The 15,265-nt window shown below is 41.3% G+C and overlaps 1 protein-coding gene across 3 annotated transcripts in view; it reads left to right on the top strand.

Annotated features, from left to right (window-relative positions):
* alcamb (activated leukocyte cell adhesion molecule b) overlaps positions 1-15,265 on the top strand; it is a 50,514-nt gene that overhangs the window by 28,936 nt on the left and 6,313 nt on the right. For all 3 annotated transcript variants that reach the window (XM_004558101.3, XM_004558100.3, XM_076873268.1), the window contains exons 2-11: positions 3,806-3,912; positions 4,127-4,343; positions 4,456-4,520; positions 4,936-5,023; positions 5,271-5,435; positions 10,128-10,252; positions 10,384-10,516; positions 10,829-10,941; positions 11,032-11,158; positions 11,764-11,885. In XM_004558101.3, coding sequence (XP_004558158.1) covers positions 3,806-3,912; positions 4,127-4,343; positions 4,456-4,520; positions 4,936-5,023; positions 5,271-5,435; positions 10,128-10,252; positions 10,384-10,516; positions 10,829-10,941; positions 11,032-11,158; positions 11,764-11,885 — 1,262 coding nt within the window. The remainder of the gene's footprint in view (positions 1-3,805; positions 3,913-4,126; positions 4,344-4,455; positions 4,521-4,935; positions 5,024-5,270; positions 5,436-10,127; positions 10,253-10,383; positions 10,517-10,828; positions 10,942-11,031; positions 11,159-11,763; positions 11,886-15,265) is intronic.

Below are 15,265 nucleotides of genomic sequence, written 5' to 3'. Positions count from 1 at the left end.
GACGGAGCTTATCCCTGTGTTTGGTGAAGAATTCCTGGTAAAGCTGTCAGCAGTTGAAATGTGGCGAGGTTTGTTTTGTCCCGTGCTGTCACTATTAAATGTCGCCGAGCCTTATTTAAATGCAGGGATTGTATCTATGTGGGTGAAGTGCCGTGGTAGTGCTATGTGTTCTCAGATAGGTTTTTTTCTTTTACTGGGTTACTCTGCTTTGATGCTCACACAAGCTGTTTCTGCTTCATGCAGCTGTAAGCACTGATTACAGCCACCACTGCAGATAGACTTTAACACTGTTTTAGAGCCTTTTTGTTCTGTCTATATCTTGTTTTCGGTCTCTGCATTGGTAATTTCTGATGTTTCCATCCATCACTTTGTTTCAATTTATTCAGATGTCATAGTGAACAAGGACACCTTCAGAGAGTTCAGTCTGTCTGTTGGGCTGTTAAAAATAGGTAATTATTTTCAGTAGTTCTCCTAGTGCACCTGTTGAGAAGGTCGCAGCGACTCTTAACAACATGTAAATAGCTTTAGACAAAGTTAGTTCAGCTTAGCACCTATGCTTCAAAAGGGCAATTATTTAGCCAGGCTTTGGCTTTTCACGTAGATAACAAAAAAAACCAAAACAAGGTGTAACATGTAGAGTACCGATCTTTAGAGGTCCACTTTAGACAATTGGCCACTTCAGGCTTTAACACATGTGAGTGACATCAATATTTTCATCTGGCCTGACTCTCTCCAAAAAGGTAGGCTAAAGTGTACTCCCTCACATAGAAGATAGTTCGCCCTGAGCTGAGTGATCTAAAGAGGTTGAAGCTCCACAAACACTTGTAGTGTAAAGAAGCTTTATTACTTGACCGGTGTTTCAGTATGTGGCCCTCGTCGGTGTAATCAAAAACTACATCGCAGACGGCACTTTAAATACCGTACGTGTTTGAGTGGAGGGGAAAAAAAACATCTATCCACCAGACTGTACGTATGCTCTGAAATTTGTCTGCAATTTATTTTTATTTTTTTATGGCCGAACATGTACTAAATGTGTTTGATTTCTAGCATTCTGTGTTTCTGTTGGTTGTGCAAACATGGGTCGTAGCAGCACGGTGGTGAAGCGGTTAGCACCGTTGCCTCACATCAAGGTTTCTGGTTCAAACAACCTCTCTGTGTCTCAGTGGGTTTCCGCCCGCAACCCAAAAACACACATGTTAGGTTAAGTTGGTATTTCTGAATTCAAGCCAAGAGTCTGAGGTAGATGAAGTGTGCAAAGGTGACATTTAACCATACAGAGACCTTTCAGTGGTCAGCAAATAATTACACCACAGTGTTTTGCTTGATGAACAGCACACGCTGCTGGAAATAAGGAGTTGTGCAGTGTTGTCAGGTGGTATGTGAAGGGCCTTTAAGTGAACTTCCCAGGAGCCCATAGACTGTATATAAAAGATGGACGTATCTACTGTGGCTAGCAAATTCTCACTGTGAATCTTCAAGATCAGCATTGTAACTGCAGCCATCTTAGGTTTTTGAAACAAAATGTCAAAGAAAACCCTTGTGGAAATGCCCTTGTGACCATATTTGCAAATTTAGTATCATGTTGTATTCAATGTTTGACTCTCAGGAAAATGTTGATTGAAGTCACAGGTTAAGGTACCCAAGAGCTGTTTTCCTGCTAACTTCTATACAACCACACTTTTCTTTCAAGCAGAGGAGTCTGCCCCTGCTGGCACAGCCGGGCTGAGGAACGCGAAAGGTGACCTTCGGCATTCTTATATGACGCCTCGGGTTATGGATGAAATCATGTAGAATGGCGCTCCCGCGGTAATACACGCTCCAGCCATGTATTCCAGCCCTAACCATAACCTTATCCCTAACCTTAACCAGCACTTTAATGACATTAAATACTGTTTTCCAAAGCGATTTCTATATAAAATCTTCATTATTTTAAAGGACAAGCAACACAATAAGAGTTGAGAGGCAGATGATCATTTCACAAGCTGTAGATTCTACATGTGTAGATTCGATCCAAACGGTTCTCATGTTTCATCATTTTTCCGATCTCGTAATATAGGGACGTGTTGTTGAAGAGTAATATATCAGCGATTTGTCCCCTAGCATAAAATGTTACGCTTTGGGAGTGAGAACGTGGTATATATAAACACCTATACCAGACACAAGGTGGGAAAATAGGGCTGTGCAATTAATAGCATGTGGCTTTTCAAGTGATTTTTTTATTTAATTACTTGACTTTAATTATAATTAAAGTTTGAGGAAGTTTAAGGAGTCTCTGAGCAGCCATGTTAAATTATTGTAATCTCCTTGTTGACCAAAAAATATTTTTTTAATACTTTGAGAAAAAAGAGAAAGATCAAACTTGGGTTTTTTTGGCCCCCTACGAGGTAAAACCTCCTTGTAGTGTTTAGAGGAAAGGCAGAAAACAGCTTTAAAAAGCCATAGAGCTAAGAGGCAGACATGCCTTGTTTAAAGTCTTCTTATTAAATTGTCTGTGTTTGTCATCTTTCTGCAGTAGTGACTTCAGAAACAGGCTCAGCGATGGGCTCGGTGCTGTTTCTTGTGAGTTGACAGCTCGTAACGATGAGTGACAGGTGTCGGTGTGCGAACTTGTTCAGCTTAGTGTCAGGAGGACGGCAATAAGTGCAGACTTTGTTGACTCGAGGCAAACTGTCTGATTTTGTTGTCTCTCTAGTTTCATCACACATGTACATAACTATTTTATGGACTCGTTTAATAGTCCTGATGAGAAAATGACACTTAACGACAGGGGGTTTACTGTGTGCGAAGGAAACCAGGCGCACCTCTGAACTTGCCGACTGTGCAAGCATGCCTTCCGGGTCCCAGTTGTTTCTCTGTTTTAATACAGACAGTGGTAACCAGAGTAAAAGTATTTACCTTCATTCAAACAGGATTCAAATGAGTATCACGCACAGAGCAAATTAATTCAGTTCAGTTCACTAAGAAAACCTTTAAAAGTCCGATGTGTTCAGAGGGAAAGTGAGAGTATAACTTTTTTTTCTCAGTGCCGAAATGGCATTTTGGTGTGCAGCTGGGTTTTTTGTGCGCGAATATAATCAGACAATTTCAGGGTCGAATGCACGCAGAATATTGGAGGATCTTCATTGTTTTGCACTTTCCTTGTAAAAAAAAAACAACACACAAAACACAAACATTACTTGTCTCTATTTCAGCAGAGAGAATCTGACTGGTCACCGTTTTCCTCTCATACCCTTTACTGAGCTGCTCTCAAGCTGTTTTGGATTTTAGCTGTCAGATTTATGCTTCCACACATACGCTTGTGCGTTTACCTCTGCCTGAACTCCGAGAGGTCTGAAATGTAAATTTGAATGCCAGAAAAACTGAGCAACACCTCATTTTCAGTCGGGCCGTGGCAGCCTCTTCTTCCCTGCAGGCCTTTGGCTCTAACCCCTCATCGCAGCCCATTGAGACACTTCGCCTGGCACCCCCCTCCCATCCCCCTCTTGCCCTCTTGAACATTTTGTCTCCATGGCAATGTTTTGAATGAGATTTAGGGCAGGAAAGGTTGTTGTTGTTGTTGTTGTTTTTTTCCCAAGGGAGCTGAAAAATTAGCAGAACTCTATAGAAACTGCTGTCCTCGTGTGTTTAGGCGAGCACTAAGTGGTGCTGATAAATGTCAGTATGCAAACAGGAGGCGCTGCAAAGCATTCAGAATAATAAGCATTTTCATTTTCTGTCCTAATAATTCGTTCTGTGTTGCAGGTGACCAGATTAGCCATTCTTAGAAAGCAATTGAAAATGTGCCTTTGGTGTTTCTCTTTTGCAGTCACCTCTTTGGAGCCTATTATTGGCCAGTATGGGGAAATGCTCAAGATCCCATGCAACAGTGGAGCCATAAAGGCAGAAGACATCGCCATCACTAAATGGAAATATGTAAGTCACACTGGAGATCAGTTGTTCTCAAAATGGCAAAGTAGGTCTAAGGCCCACTTACTGTGTCTGAAGTCGAACCACGCCCAGTCTGAGTGCATTAGACCATGCATCTGTCCCTCCATATGACACCGCATGAACAGTGCATGCTTTTATTGTGAACACGAAGCCAGTGCCATATGCGAGCGACACATAACAAGCGCGCTCTGCTCTCCAGGACAAAGGGGATGGAGTTCCAGGATACCTGCTGGTCAAGCAGAAAAACCAGAATGTCTCAATCAGCGCCACTGATGAATACAAGGTCCGTGTGAGCATGGACAAAAACTCCAGCCTGCTGATCTCTGCCGCCAAGCTCAGCGACCAGCGGACTTTCACTTGCATGGTGGTGACCGGCGGAGACGTGTTCGAATACCCAGTTAATGTCCTAATTCACAGTGAGTCTGAATTAGCTGAAAAATTGTCGAAATGCCCTCGTTCAAGTGCTGTGACTGACACAAGCAACACCCAGCCTTTCCATTCACACTGTTTTTTTTCCCTCAACTGCAGAGTTGCCGGCAAAGTTGGAGATTTCTGGAGAAGCAGAGGAGCTAGAGATTGGAAGACTTACTAAGGTGGAGTTTTTAATGATAAACATTTTAATGCCGACATTATTTTAAGCAATGAGTCATGAAGGGAAATCCCTTACTTGAGCTAACGTATCTTGAGGCCTAACAGAGATGGTGCCTGTTATTGTAGTAATGACTTCTTTGAAGTGATTCTCATGAATTAGTAAAGAGTAGAAATCTCGCTTGTGCTACAATTAAAAGACCCAAAGGATTTGAGGGGCTTTACAAATGCTTTAGGCATTTCATGGTCTATTGCATGGAAAACTGTTTAGTCCTCAAATACCAGAGTGGCATTAACAAAAAGCTCATTTTCTCATATGTTTGGTCATTTAAAAATAGTCATGAAATGCATTTTTTTATTCATCCTTTGAGTGCTTTTCTTGCCTGTTTCTCACTTTTTTCCCCTTTTTTTGCTTTGCAGCTTGGAAATTGTGTTGCAAAAGATGCCAACCCACCTGCAAACATCACATGGTTCAAGAACAATAAACCTCTGGAGGCTGATGGGAAAGGTGAGCGTTCACCATCCCTTTTGTTGTCTTTGAGTTCTAAAAAAATATATTTGACATTTATAAATATTGCATACACAGATGGTTTTATTCTCTCTGACAGGGACAGTTGCTGTAAATTATTCTGCTGTGATGAATTGTGCTGCACTCTCATGACGGCGTGGCTCATGACTGTGTGCAGTGTTTTGGTCATTGCACATTTTTTTCCTTGTTAGAGTTTTCAGACAGTGCTTGTTTGTTTTCTGTCTAGGGATTTCCATCAAAGTTTCTGTTGTGGTAGAATCTAGTACCGGCCTCTCGACCACTACCTCCACACTCGAGTATTCTGCAATGAAGGAAGACACAGGCGCCAGGTTCAAATGCCGTGCTGACGGTCTACCGCTGGAATCCTCTTCCATGAACTTTACTATTACCTGTGAGTCGTTGAGCGTACTTTGTCTAAAACCTTTTATTTTGATTTCGTTTTTTTGTCTGTAAATTCAAAGAAAGGGTTTAAAATGCAAGATGATCATCATGAAATCTCTGAAAGTTTACGCTCTGTCTAAACTACATGCCATATCCTGAAAACGACACCCACTCAAACACCCACAATATTCTACTTCAGCTTGAAAGTCTCAGTAATCCACTGCCTGTAGCAGGACAAAACTATACAATGTGCCTGTATCAGAGGATTGTTTTAGCACCTCATTTGTAACTAACTGTTGCAAAGATATTTGTAGCAAGCTGTTGTAGCCAAGGCACAACATAATAATGCTGCTTAAAACTCTGTGAATTATCCACAATATACTATAACACAAACTATATAGAGTCAAAACGCTGGAGCTTAACTTACAACAAGGACCTTCACTCTATGCAAAGAAAGGAGAGCCATGAAAATTCTCCCCTCTGCTGTGGTTGGGAATTAATGACCAGCTATGACCAGACAGGTAAGCAGCGAAAAAAGATTTGGGATGCAGTACTGTGCAGACTCGTGCTGCCCCCCATTATTCTGTATTTTGATTACAAGCAGTGGGTTGCTTGTTCACTCATTTTCAGTCAAAAAATGCCAAAGATAACACAAAATGACATATCTCCTCCACACATCACTCACTCACTTGGACACTAGAAGGGGGAATTATGTTAAAATGCTCTTCATAGACTACAGCTCTGCATTTAATACCATAATTCCCTCCACACTCACCACCAAGCTGGAGCATCTGGGACTCAGCTCATCTATGTGTCAGTGGATCTCCAACTTCCTAACTGGCAGACCACAGGCAGTAAGGATGGGCGGACATGTCTCAGCCTCCACCACTCTCAGCACTGGAGCCCCCCAGGGGTGTGTTCTGAGCCCCCTGCTGTACTCTCTGTACACATATGACTGTGTGGCCACTACCAGCTCCACCACCATCATCAAGTTTGCTGACGACACCGTCGTGGTGGGCCTGATCTCTGATAACAACGAGACGGCCTACCTGAAGGAGATTAGGAATCTGGAGAACTGGTGCCAGAGGAACAACCTCCTTCTAAACGTCAGTAAGACAAAGGAGCTGATAGTGGACTTCAGCACTAAGCAGGAGAGGAACTACCAGACCCCCGTCATCAACGAGTGCCCAGTGGAGAGAGTGGACAGCTTCAAATACCTCGGAGTTCACATCACGCAGGACCTGTCATGGTCCTGTCACATCAACACCGTGGTGAAAAAGGCCCGACAGCGTCTCTACCACCTCAGACGCTTGAGAGACTTCCAACTGCCCTCCAAGGTGCTCAGGAACTTTTACTCGTGCACCATAGAGAGCATCCTGGCGGGAAACATCTTAACCTGGTTCGGGAACAGCACCATGCAGGACAGACGAGCTCTACAGAGGGTTGTGCGGTCAGCTGAGCGCACCATCCGCTCCGAGCTCCCTGACCTGCACTCAATCTACAGCAGGCGGTGCTGGACCAAGGCCAGGAAGATCGTGAAGGACCTCAGCCATCCCAACAACAGACTGTTCTCTCTGTTGAGGTCAGGAAAGCGATTCCGCTCCCTGAAGACCAACACAGAGAGACTGAGGAGGAGCTTCTTCCCGCAGGCGATACAGTCTCTCAATCACACCACCACACAGTACTGACCCACACATATGGTTCTTACACACACACTGGACTTTCTGGACTTTGTTTTTGCACAACACTGGTCACTATATTCTTCATTTCCAGTTAATACTTGTACAGCTGCTGTTATTGTGTATATATTTATTTAGATTTAGATTTCTTCATACATTCTTATATAGTTCTATATTGTGTATTGTGTATTTGGTTGTACAGTTATTTTATTTTCAACTTTAATTTATATATTTTATCTTATTCTTCCCAGTTAAATTTACCCTTCATTCTAATTTGTGTTGTACAGTTATTTCATTTTTAACCTTAATTTATATTCTATTCCTTCCTAGTTAAATTTACCCTTTTTAATTTTTCATATTTATTTCCTATCTTATTCATAGCCTTTTCCTTTTTTGTTTTCTTTAGGTCACGAGCAGTTGTCCAAGCATTTCACTACATATCGTACTGTGTATGACTGTGTACGTGACAAATAAAATTTGAATTTGAATTTGAATTTGAAGCATTATTGTGCCAACAGAGCAATACCCAGAGAGCTACTAGCTGGAAACCTGGTATACAATGGCTTGGTGTGCAGTGTGTCCTAAAAAAATTTGAGGAAAGTGGACAAGTGGCAGCCAAAATGAGAGGTAACAGGCATAAAAAACCATCTATAGCAGATGAACAGTGTATGAAAGTCATGCCTTTAAGAAACAGGCAAGTATGTGAGACCAAACAGATGTCTGGCTCTTCGGTCAAGTCATTCTTAAAGAAGGGAAACAGAGAGAAAAAGCTGAGGTGTGCCAAATTAAAGAAGAAAACCGAAATCAGCGGCAAAAGATCTAATGAAGCAATTTAAAATGTTTGGTTCAAATCATTGTCAGTGTGTACAGAGAAGGTCAGGAGCCATCTGTAAAACACAGTGGATCTCAAACACACCGCCAATGCAGTAAAACCATACCTGGATAGAAAAACACACACTATCCATCATGGATTGGCCTCCCCAGATTCTCCGGACTTCAACATCATTGAAGCAGTGTTGGATCATCTTGACAGAGAACGGAACAAAAGGCAGCCAACATCCAAAGACGACCTTTGAATGTCATTCATGAGCTATTCCTGAAGACTATTTAAAGAAATTAGAAGAAAGCTTACCTTGAGATTTCAGGCTATGTTGAAGAATAAAGGTGGCCGTAGCAATTGGTGACTTTTAAGCTCATTAGTATCGTACAAACTCTGTTTTTGGCCTAAGTACTGCTTTTCTATTCTATTCAGTTTTGCAAGTTTTAATAAATCGCTGCCCTTATTTGCCGTTTTTCTAGCAGAACACAAAGAAAGGTGGACCTTTATGCAGTACTGTGATTTGGTGCAAGCTTGAAGGAAGAAGGTGCTGTGTGAATGTATATAAAGTTTTAAAGAGGACATAGAACTGGGCGTTTTTTCTCTCTCTGGCTACACGGTTTTATTTCAGGTTGTTTCGTTTAATATTCTCCTCACTGACGTCTGTGTTTCCTCCACCGCGATGAGAATTACAAACATGTTTTATTCACATTTTTTAAGTATTGACACAGATGAATCACTGATGCTGTTTTCTTTTCTAGAACATCAATAATTAAAGTATGTTTCCGTCGATGAAACTTTGCTGTTGATGAAATGTTGCTTTTTGGTGAGAAAACAGCTTATTTATCCCTCCTGCCTTCTTGGGACCTTTTTGTGCCACTGCTATGTGTTAAATGGCTGCCATTTCCACTGTGTTCAGTGGAATATAACCAAACTTGCCACAGGATAGTTTTTACCTGTCAATGTTAATATTCCAGTGTGAATTCCTTAAATCAGCCTAAAATGGCTGAGCAGCAGAAATCCCCACACCCATCACCCTGGGGACCATTTTCTGCCCATTGACTTCCATTATAAATGCTATTTTTCAACCCCAAATTATCATCATATGATTTTATTTTTTCTTCTTTTCTTGGATGTCAATGAAGACTCAGGGCCTTGAAGTTTTAATTTTTAAATTGCAAAAAAAATGCAAAAAAAATAATGGCAGGTCAAAATGTATGTTGGTGCCAATCTTTGGTCCATCTAAAGGCCTACTTATAATGACAATCACATATTACTTCAACTGGTTTTTTGTGGAAATATTTAGTTTCGTTTTTTGGTTTTTGGGGCTTATAACACAGGGCGCTCATGTAATAACACTGGGATTTGAAGGGTTAAAACAACGAAAATATAATTAAAACTTTACATGAATATTTCAGGGAGAAGTAGTTTTACAAGGTTGGCTAATTTAAAGTGGAATAAAATATGGATATATGGTCTTTTTATGGCGTGGCTGAGAATGGTCCCTAGGGTGATGGGTGTGAGTTTTTTAAAGGATGGCAGGAGGGTTAATATGGCATGACAAGAATTTCAAAATGGAGTGAAAGAGAATAAAAGTGTCCCTTTTTAATTGAAGTCAAGCTTCTTGCACATCACACGTGTAACACAGCAGCAACTCGTGATCCACGAGAAGACCAAGAGACGTTTTACAACTGTAATCAGACGGTGCCTGTGGTTTTTGCGAGTGCATTAACATTTTTTTTTCTATAATTCTCTCACTTCCAGTCGAGACAGACACGGGTAACGGCACCTTTTGATGGTGAAAGTTGAAAAATGAGGTGTGGATTCTGAGATTTATACCGAGTGCAGCATTAAATATTGAAGTTGCCTGCTCAACACGGCCCAGAGTAGAACTTATCAGTGCTGGAACATTTTCTTTCAAGAAATTCTTGAAAGAGTTTGCCTTAGATGGAGCAGAAACATTGAGCTTTGAAAGGATTGTTTGGTTGAGTGCCTCAGATTATGACTGCAATTCAACCACCTCCTCTGCTGCATTTTGAAGTTGGTCATAACCAATAGTGAGGCACAAAGTTAGAGTTCTCTGTAGCGTGCTGACACAGTGGATGAGTGCAGTCCCCATTGCATTCAGCTGGTTGGGGAGCACGCTCCACTTGTTACACCCTCCACCCTCGCCCCTCTGACTTTCTTGCTCCTGTTTTCTGCACAGACTCCACGGAGAACATCATGCTTGAGGTCAGTCCTCAGAAAGAGCTTAAAGAGGGAGACAACTTGACTTTGAAGTGTGTGGCAGATGGTAACCCAGCTCCTACCAGCTTTAACTTTCACCTTAAGGTATCTCATTAAAAGCTTTGAAATTCCTTCTGTTCATCCAAACTAGTGCTTACTTCATCTAAAATGTATTTATTCAGTCTTTTATCCTCAGCAACGTAAATGAAATGCTGCTGTTTTCACTGTTTTTGCAGGGGGAGCTGGTGACCGTGGAAAACACGGATACCTACACCATCGCGAATGTCTCACGCGACGCCACCGGTGAATACAAATGCTCCCTAACTGATGACACGTCCATGGAAGCGACCAGGAACATCACCGTCACCTGTAAGAAGACAAAAATAATCATTTCTCTAGAAGTAGAAATTACTGCAATTTTACCCCACACATCTGCATCTGTATCCAAATAATTATCTTTTCTCCCTGCAGTCTTATTTGTTATGAAAGTCCTAATATCTCTCTTTGCAAGACTGTCTTCTTCTGATTTGGGGAGAAATTGTTGTGTCAGCCGCACTGCTTCTAATAAGCTGCATCTGCAGGGCTGTGAGCCAAGTGCAGAGTTATATGGTTAACAACAGAAATGTTTTGACCCTTAACAGGCCTCTGAACCATCTTTCTGCCATCCTCTCCTCTTTTCAGACTTAGACATCAATTTAAGCCCCTCTGGGAATATTGTCAAGCGCGCTGGCGAAGCCTTGAATCTGAGTCTTCAGATTGATTCTTCCGGAAAGGCAGAGGTCTCCTGGACAAAGGTAGAAGCGATCTTTTATATAACAAAGCTCCAATCATTGGGGTTTGTGCTTGTTATTGACAGCGCCGATATTCTCTTGGATTTATTTCAGAATAATGCTAAACTGGGCAAACAGCCCAACTTTACCAAGCTCGGTTACTCGGACTCTGGTCGCTATGAGTGGACGGTGACAGTTGGACACATCACCCGGACAGCTTCTTTTGATCTTACTGTCGAAGGTAAGGGTTTGAAGAAAAGTCTTACGCAGGGAGAGAAAACTGGTACCACTCTGTCTCATATTTGAAGTTAGTTAAGGTATGCAGCCAACAGGCAGTTTGTGAAGTTTAAGAATGGATGGAACAGCCTGACTTTGTCTAAGGGTAAAAACTATCAGCTTAAAGCTAACGCATTAATTAAATATGCGTTGTTGTTTTTTAATTCATATAAAAATCAGTGGTTAAAAAAGTTATTTTAACAGTTTAATCAGACTCCAGATGGTTACTCGCAGCTACATCTTGTTTTTACACTTTATTTTCTGTACAAATTTTGAAAAATAAACAAGACAGAGCATGCTAATTGCTGATTTTTGGAGGCACTAGTGGGATTATTTTCCTTTGGACTGGCTCACTGATTTTCTTTACTTCTAGTTTTCAGCCAAATGGCTAATGACTCTAGACTCATAGGGACATGAGAGTGGTATTCATCTGCTCATCTAACTCTTGGCAGGACAGCGAATATAAAATGATTTCTCTAAGAAATTCCTTTCCTCAGTCATATTTAGATGTGCCGGTGGATCGGATTAAACCACGATAAATCGAGCTTTATAACACGTGTTTCCTTACAGGTCCTGCAGTTGTAAAGAGCCTGTTCAAAAATCGCAGTAATGACGGCCAACATAAAGTCTTGACTTGTGAGGCTGAAGGCTCTCCAAAGCCAGCTGTTTCCTGGAGCATTAATGGCACCGTGGTATGTACCCTTTACGTGCTTGGAAGTTTACCTATTATCAGAATTGCAGGAAATTTATCCTTGGATAATTGTTGCAGTTTCTGAAGGTCATATCTATTAATTCTTCCTAACAGTACATAAAAGATTTGTTTTATGTGTTCGCTCCTCCTGTGCTGGCTAGGGATGGTATTGATAAGATTTTCACGATTACGATTCCATTTTCGATTCTGTTTAACGATTCGATTCTTTATCGATTCTCTTATTGATTCTTTTTAAAAAAGGAGAACACTAAGGTCGATTAGCTTAGAACTTTGTTTTATATCTTCTCTTTGAACAAGATAGAAATTTAGGAGTAACATGGCCTTACAAACCCAGCAGGGAGATCTTAAGAGATCCACAGCCAATGGGGTGTCACAGGGTCCCCAGGAAAAAAAATTGTAAATGTAAAATGATAAAATAAATATTCTTCTGTAGCAATAACAAAGTATAACATAAATTATTCTGTAGCAATTACACAAGAATATCTAGTAATGTCCCTGCCTGCAATTAAACACATTCACTTACCGAAAATCATCTGCTGTGGCAAATGGGTGCAAGCGTTTTATCACAAACTTAGTCACTGCTCGGTGACATTCGTCTATCCTGGCCTGAAAGGAGACGCTACCGGTAGACTGCAGTGAGAACTGCCAGCATCTGAGCCAACCAGACTCTGTCTCTCTCATCATGGTCACCTAAATGCACAGTAATGGCAGGTTTTGTAATAAGGCAGATCGCGCTAACATAATATGCACTGTTAGTTGATTATTTACCTGCCACATTAACGGGAGAGGACGTGCAAACGTTACCGCTGCTGCTGGGTTGAGATTCACGAGTCCGGAGCGGAATTAAAAACACGACATTCATTTAAGGTCATCGTGTGTTTTGTGAGCAAATGCTTTTGCATATTCGTAGCGTTTCCTCCCTTAAATGAAATATCTACTTTGCCAGTACTGCAAGTTGCCAAACTTTTGAGCGTTTGAGCTGCTTAGGCGCCCTGCCAGGTAAATGACGCTCCGCAACGTGGTGACGTCATTCGGGGCGACTGGAATCGATAAGAGAATCGTTTGGCAAACACTTCCAACCGGTTTTCGATACCCATCCCTAGTGCTGGCACAAAAGAAAATCCTCAGAAAAAAAACTGTGTCAGACTTAAAGAGCCATGAAAGGAAAAATACTGTATTACCGGTATTAGAAAACGTGCATTAGCGCCACGCTTACAGTTGTGTGAAGTCTTCAGTTTATTGTCCCATCAGAACAAACTACAAGTGTTTTTTCCCCAAGATAAATGCAGGCAGTTATTGCTTCTGTTATGGCGAAGATTGCTCTGTGGATGGTGATGACATACATCTCAGAGGCTTCACAAGATTCTGTGAATTTGAACACAGCTAAAAGCAGGTCCTTCGGGATCGATGTATACCGTTAACAAAATCAAATCTTGTGAAATGGTGAAAATATCAATGTACCTTCTGGTACTCAAGGTAAACTTGTTTATGGAATCTACACCAGGGTCGTGAGCGAGATGTGTTTGTTTTTACACAGTGCGAGCATAGCTGCTGTCAGCACATTGCAAATTCAGGGCTTCTTTTTAGTAGAAAACCAAACATTTTGCTTGTTGGGTGGCTACAAGTCATTCTTGAGAGTGTTCTTGACTTGGTTATCAAGTTGAGAAAGCTTTTTTTAAACAAGGAAAGACTTTGCATTCATCCACTTTAGTTAGCTTCTGAGCTTCTGAGAAGGAATCTATGATTCCTTCTTGTTTTAAGAATGTAGCCGACTGTTGAGTTTGCCACTTGTAAAGTTTTTGCTATCGCTCTGATAGGTATGTTTTGGGTTTTTTTTTCATCTCTTTGGACCGCATTTAGAGACTGCCAGGGGAAACTTAGGAAATGGAACACTTGGAATCATCCCCAGATCTTTCGTCTGCTTAATTTGTCATGGAATAACAAGGGAATGGGTCTCATTTGGCTGTGAAACTGCTCATCGTTCAATTGTCCAATTACTTTTGAGTCTAAAAGTGGGTGCCTGTCAGAATCATATCCATGGTGAACTCCACCACAAATAATAAAACTACCATATAAGAAAAGCTCATTTAAATGCCGGTACAGACTATTCCCCCAAAAACATCAACTTGTTTTGTTTGTTTAATTTATCATGAGATTATAATTTTAATACTGAAATCACTCAAGTGGATGAGTTCTTATATAGCGCTTTTCTATTAAGTGCTTTTCTATTAAACATTCACGTGGATGGATGCATCAGAGAGCAACTTGGGGTTAGTATTTTGCCCAAGGATACTTGGCCAGGGCCAGCCAGGGATCGAACCGCCAACCTTCCAATTAGTAGATAACCACAGTAATAACAGCAGTGAAGATGACTATTGTAGCTGTACCTGTATATGAAACTGCTACAGGGTGACGTCTAATTTCAGTCACAGGACAACAGAATTCATCATCATTGCCATCCAGGGTAGTTGGAAACCAGTCATGACAAGGCGATTTCTCAGTGGCACTTACGGAAAAAGTTTCCCCCCATGTGCTTGTTAACGCGCCTGTTTTCAGTCGCAGTTGGGTGTAGCAATTTATTTGTTAAAATAACAAGATGGGTATCGGCTTTAACAAATGACCTCCACACCCCGCCCTCCTCCACCTCGAGACACTCTTGAGACTGCAGTGAGGTTTTCAAGCCATATAAAATCATTCAGAATGCTTTGAGTGTTTCTGTCCTATTTTCCCTTGAAAGCATTACTCCTTTGTTGGTGAATCAATACTGGTTGTCATAGAAATTCATCCTCACAGTGGTCCTCCTATATAAGATGGCAACAGGTTTGTGCTGCAGTAACTATTTCATTGACGTCTTTAGATTACAACGTCTGAATGTCCTCTACAAAGTAGCCAATAGATGGTTTATAAGGAGAATTTAGGTCCGCTTTCGGCTTCATTAAGAGCCTGATAGGGAGCAGATGGTTGTGAATATGGAATAAAAACATCAATAGAGTTGCATGAGTTTAAAACATAGTGGCATTTGCCTTACAGCGAACCTCAGTGTATCACCAGCAGAAATGTGAAGGTGTGGCTAAACAGAGGCTGTGTGCTTAAGCCTCCTACTATTGTCTTTGTCCAGAGACAGCTCTTGCTTTTCTTTACTTTTTCCCTTTTTGCTGCACAGTGAATGAATACCCCCTGTTTTGTGCATGGCAGTTTGCACTGTTAGTATTTTCCCCAGCTGTCACACTTGTGAACTTATCTGGTCCAGGCTGTTGTGGTCAGTGTTTCGAAAGAGTACATTTCTTCATTTTCCCCGAGGCTCAAACAGTATTTTCCAGCAGCCTGTCACGAGAACAAAAATTGTCTGTTTTTTAAATG

Source organism: Maylandia zebra, linkage group LG14 (genome assembly GCF_041146795.1).
Source record: "Maylandia zebra isolate NMK-2024a linkage group LG14, Mzebra_GT3a, whole genome shotgun sequence".
Classification (NCBI taxonomy): domain Eukaryota; kingdom Metazoa; phylum Chordata; class Actinopteri; order Cichliformes; family Cichlidae; genus Maylandia; species Maylandia zebra.
The sequence above is the reverse complement of the archived record's forward strand: the minus strand, read 5'-3'. Positions and strand labels throughout refer to the sequence as shown.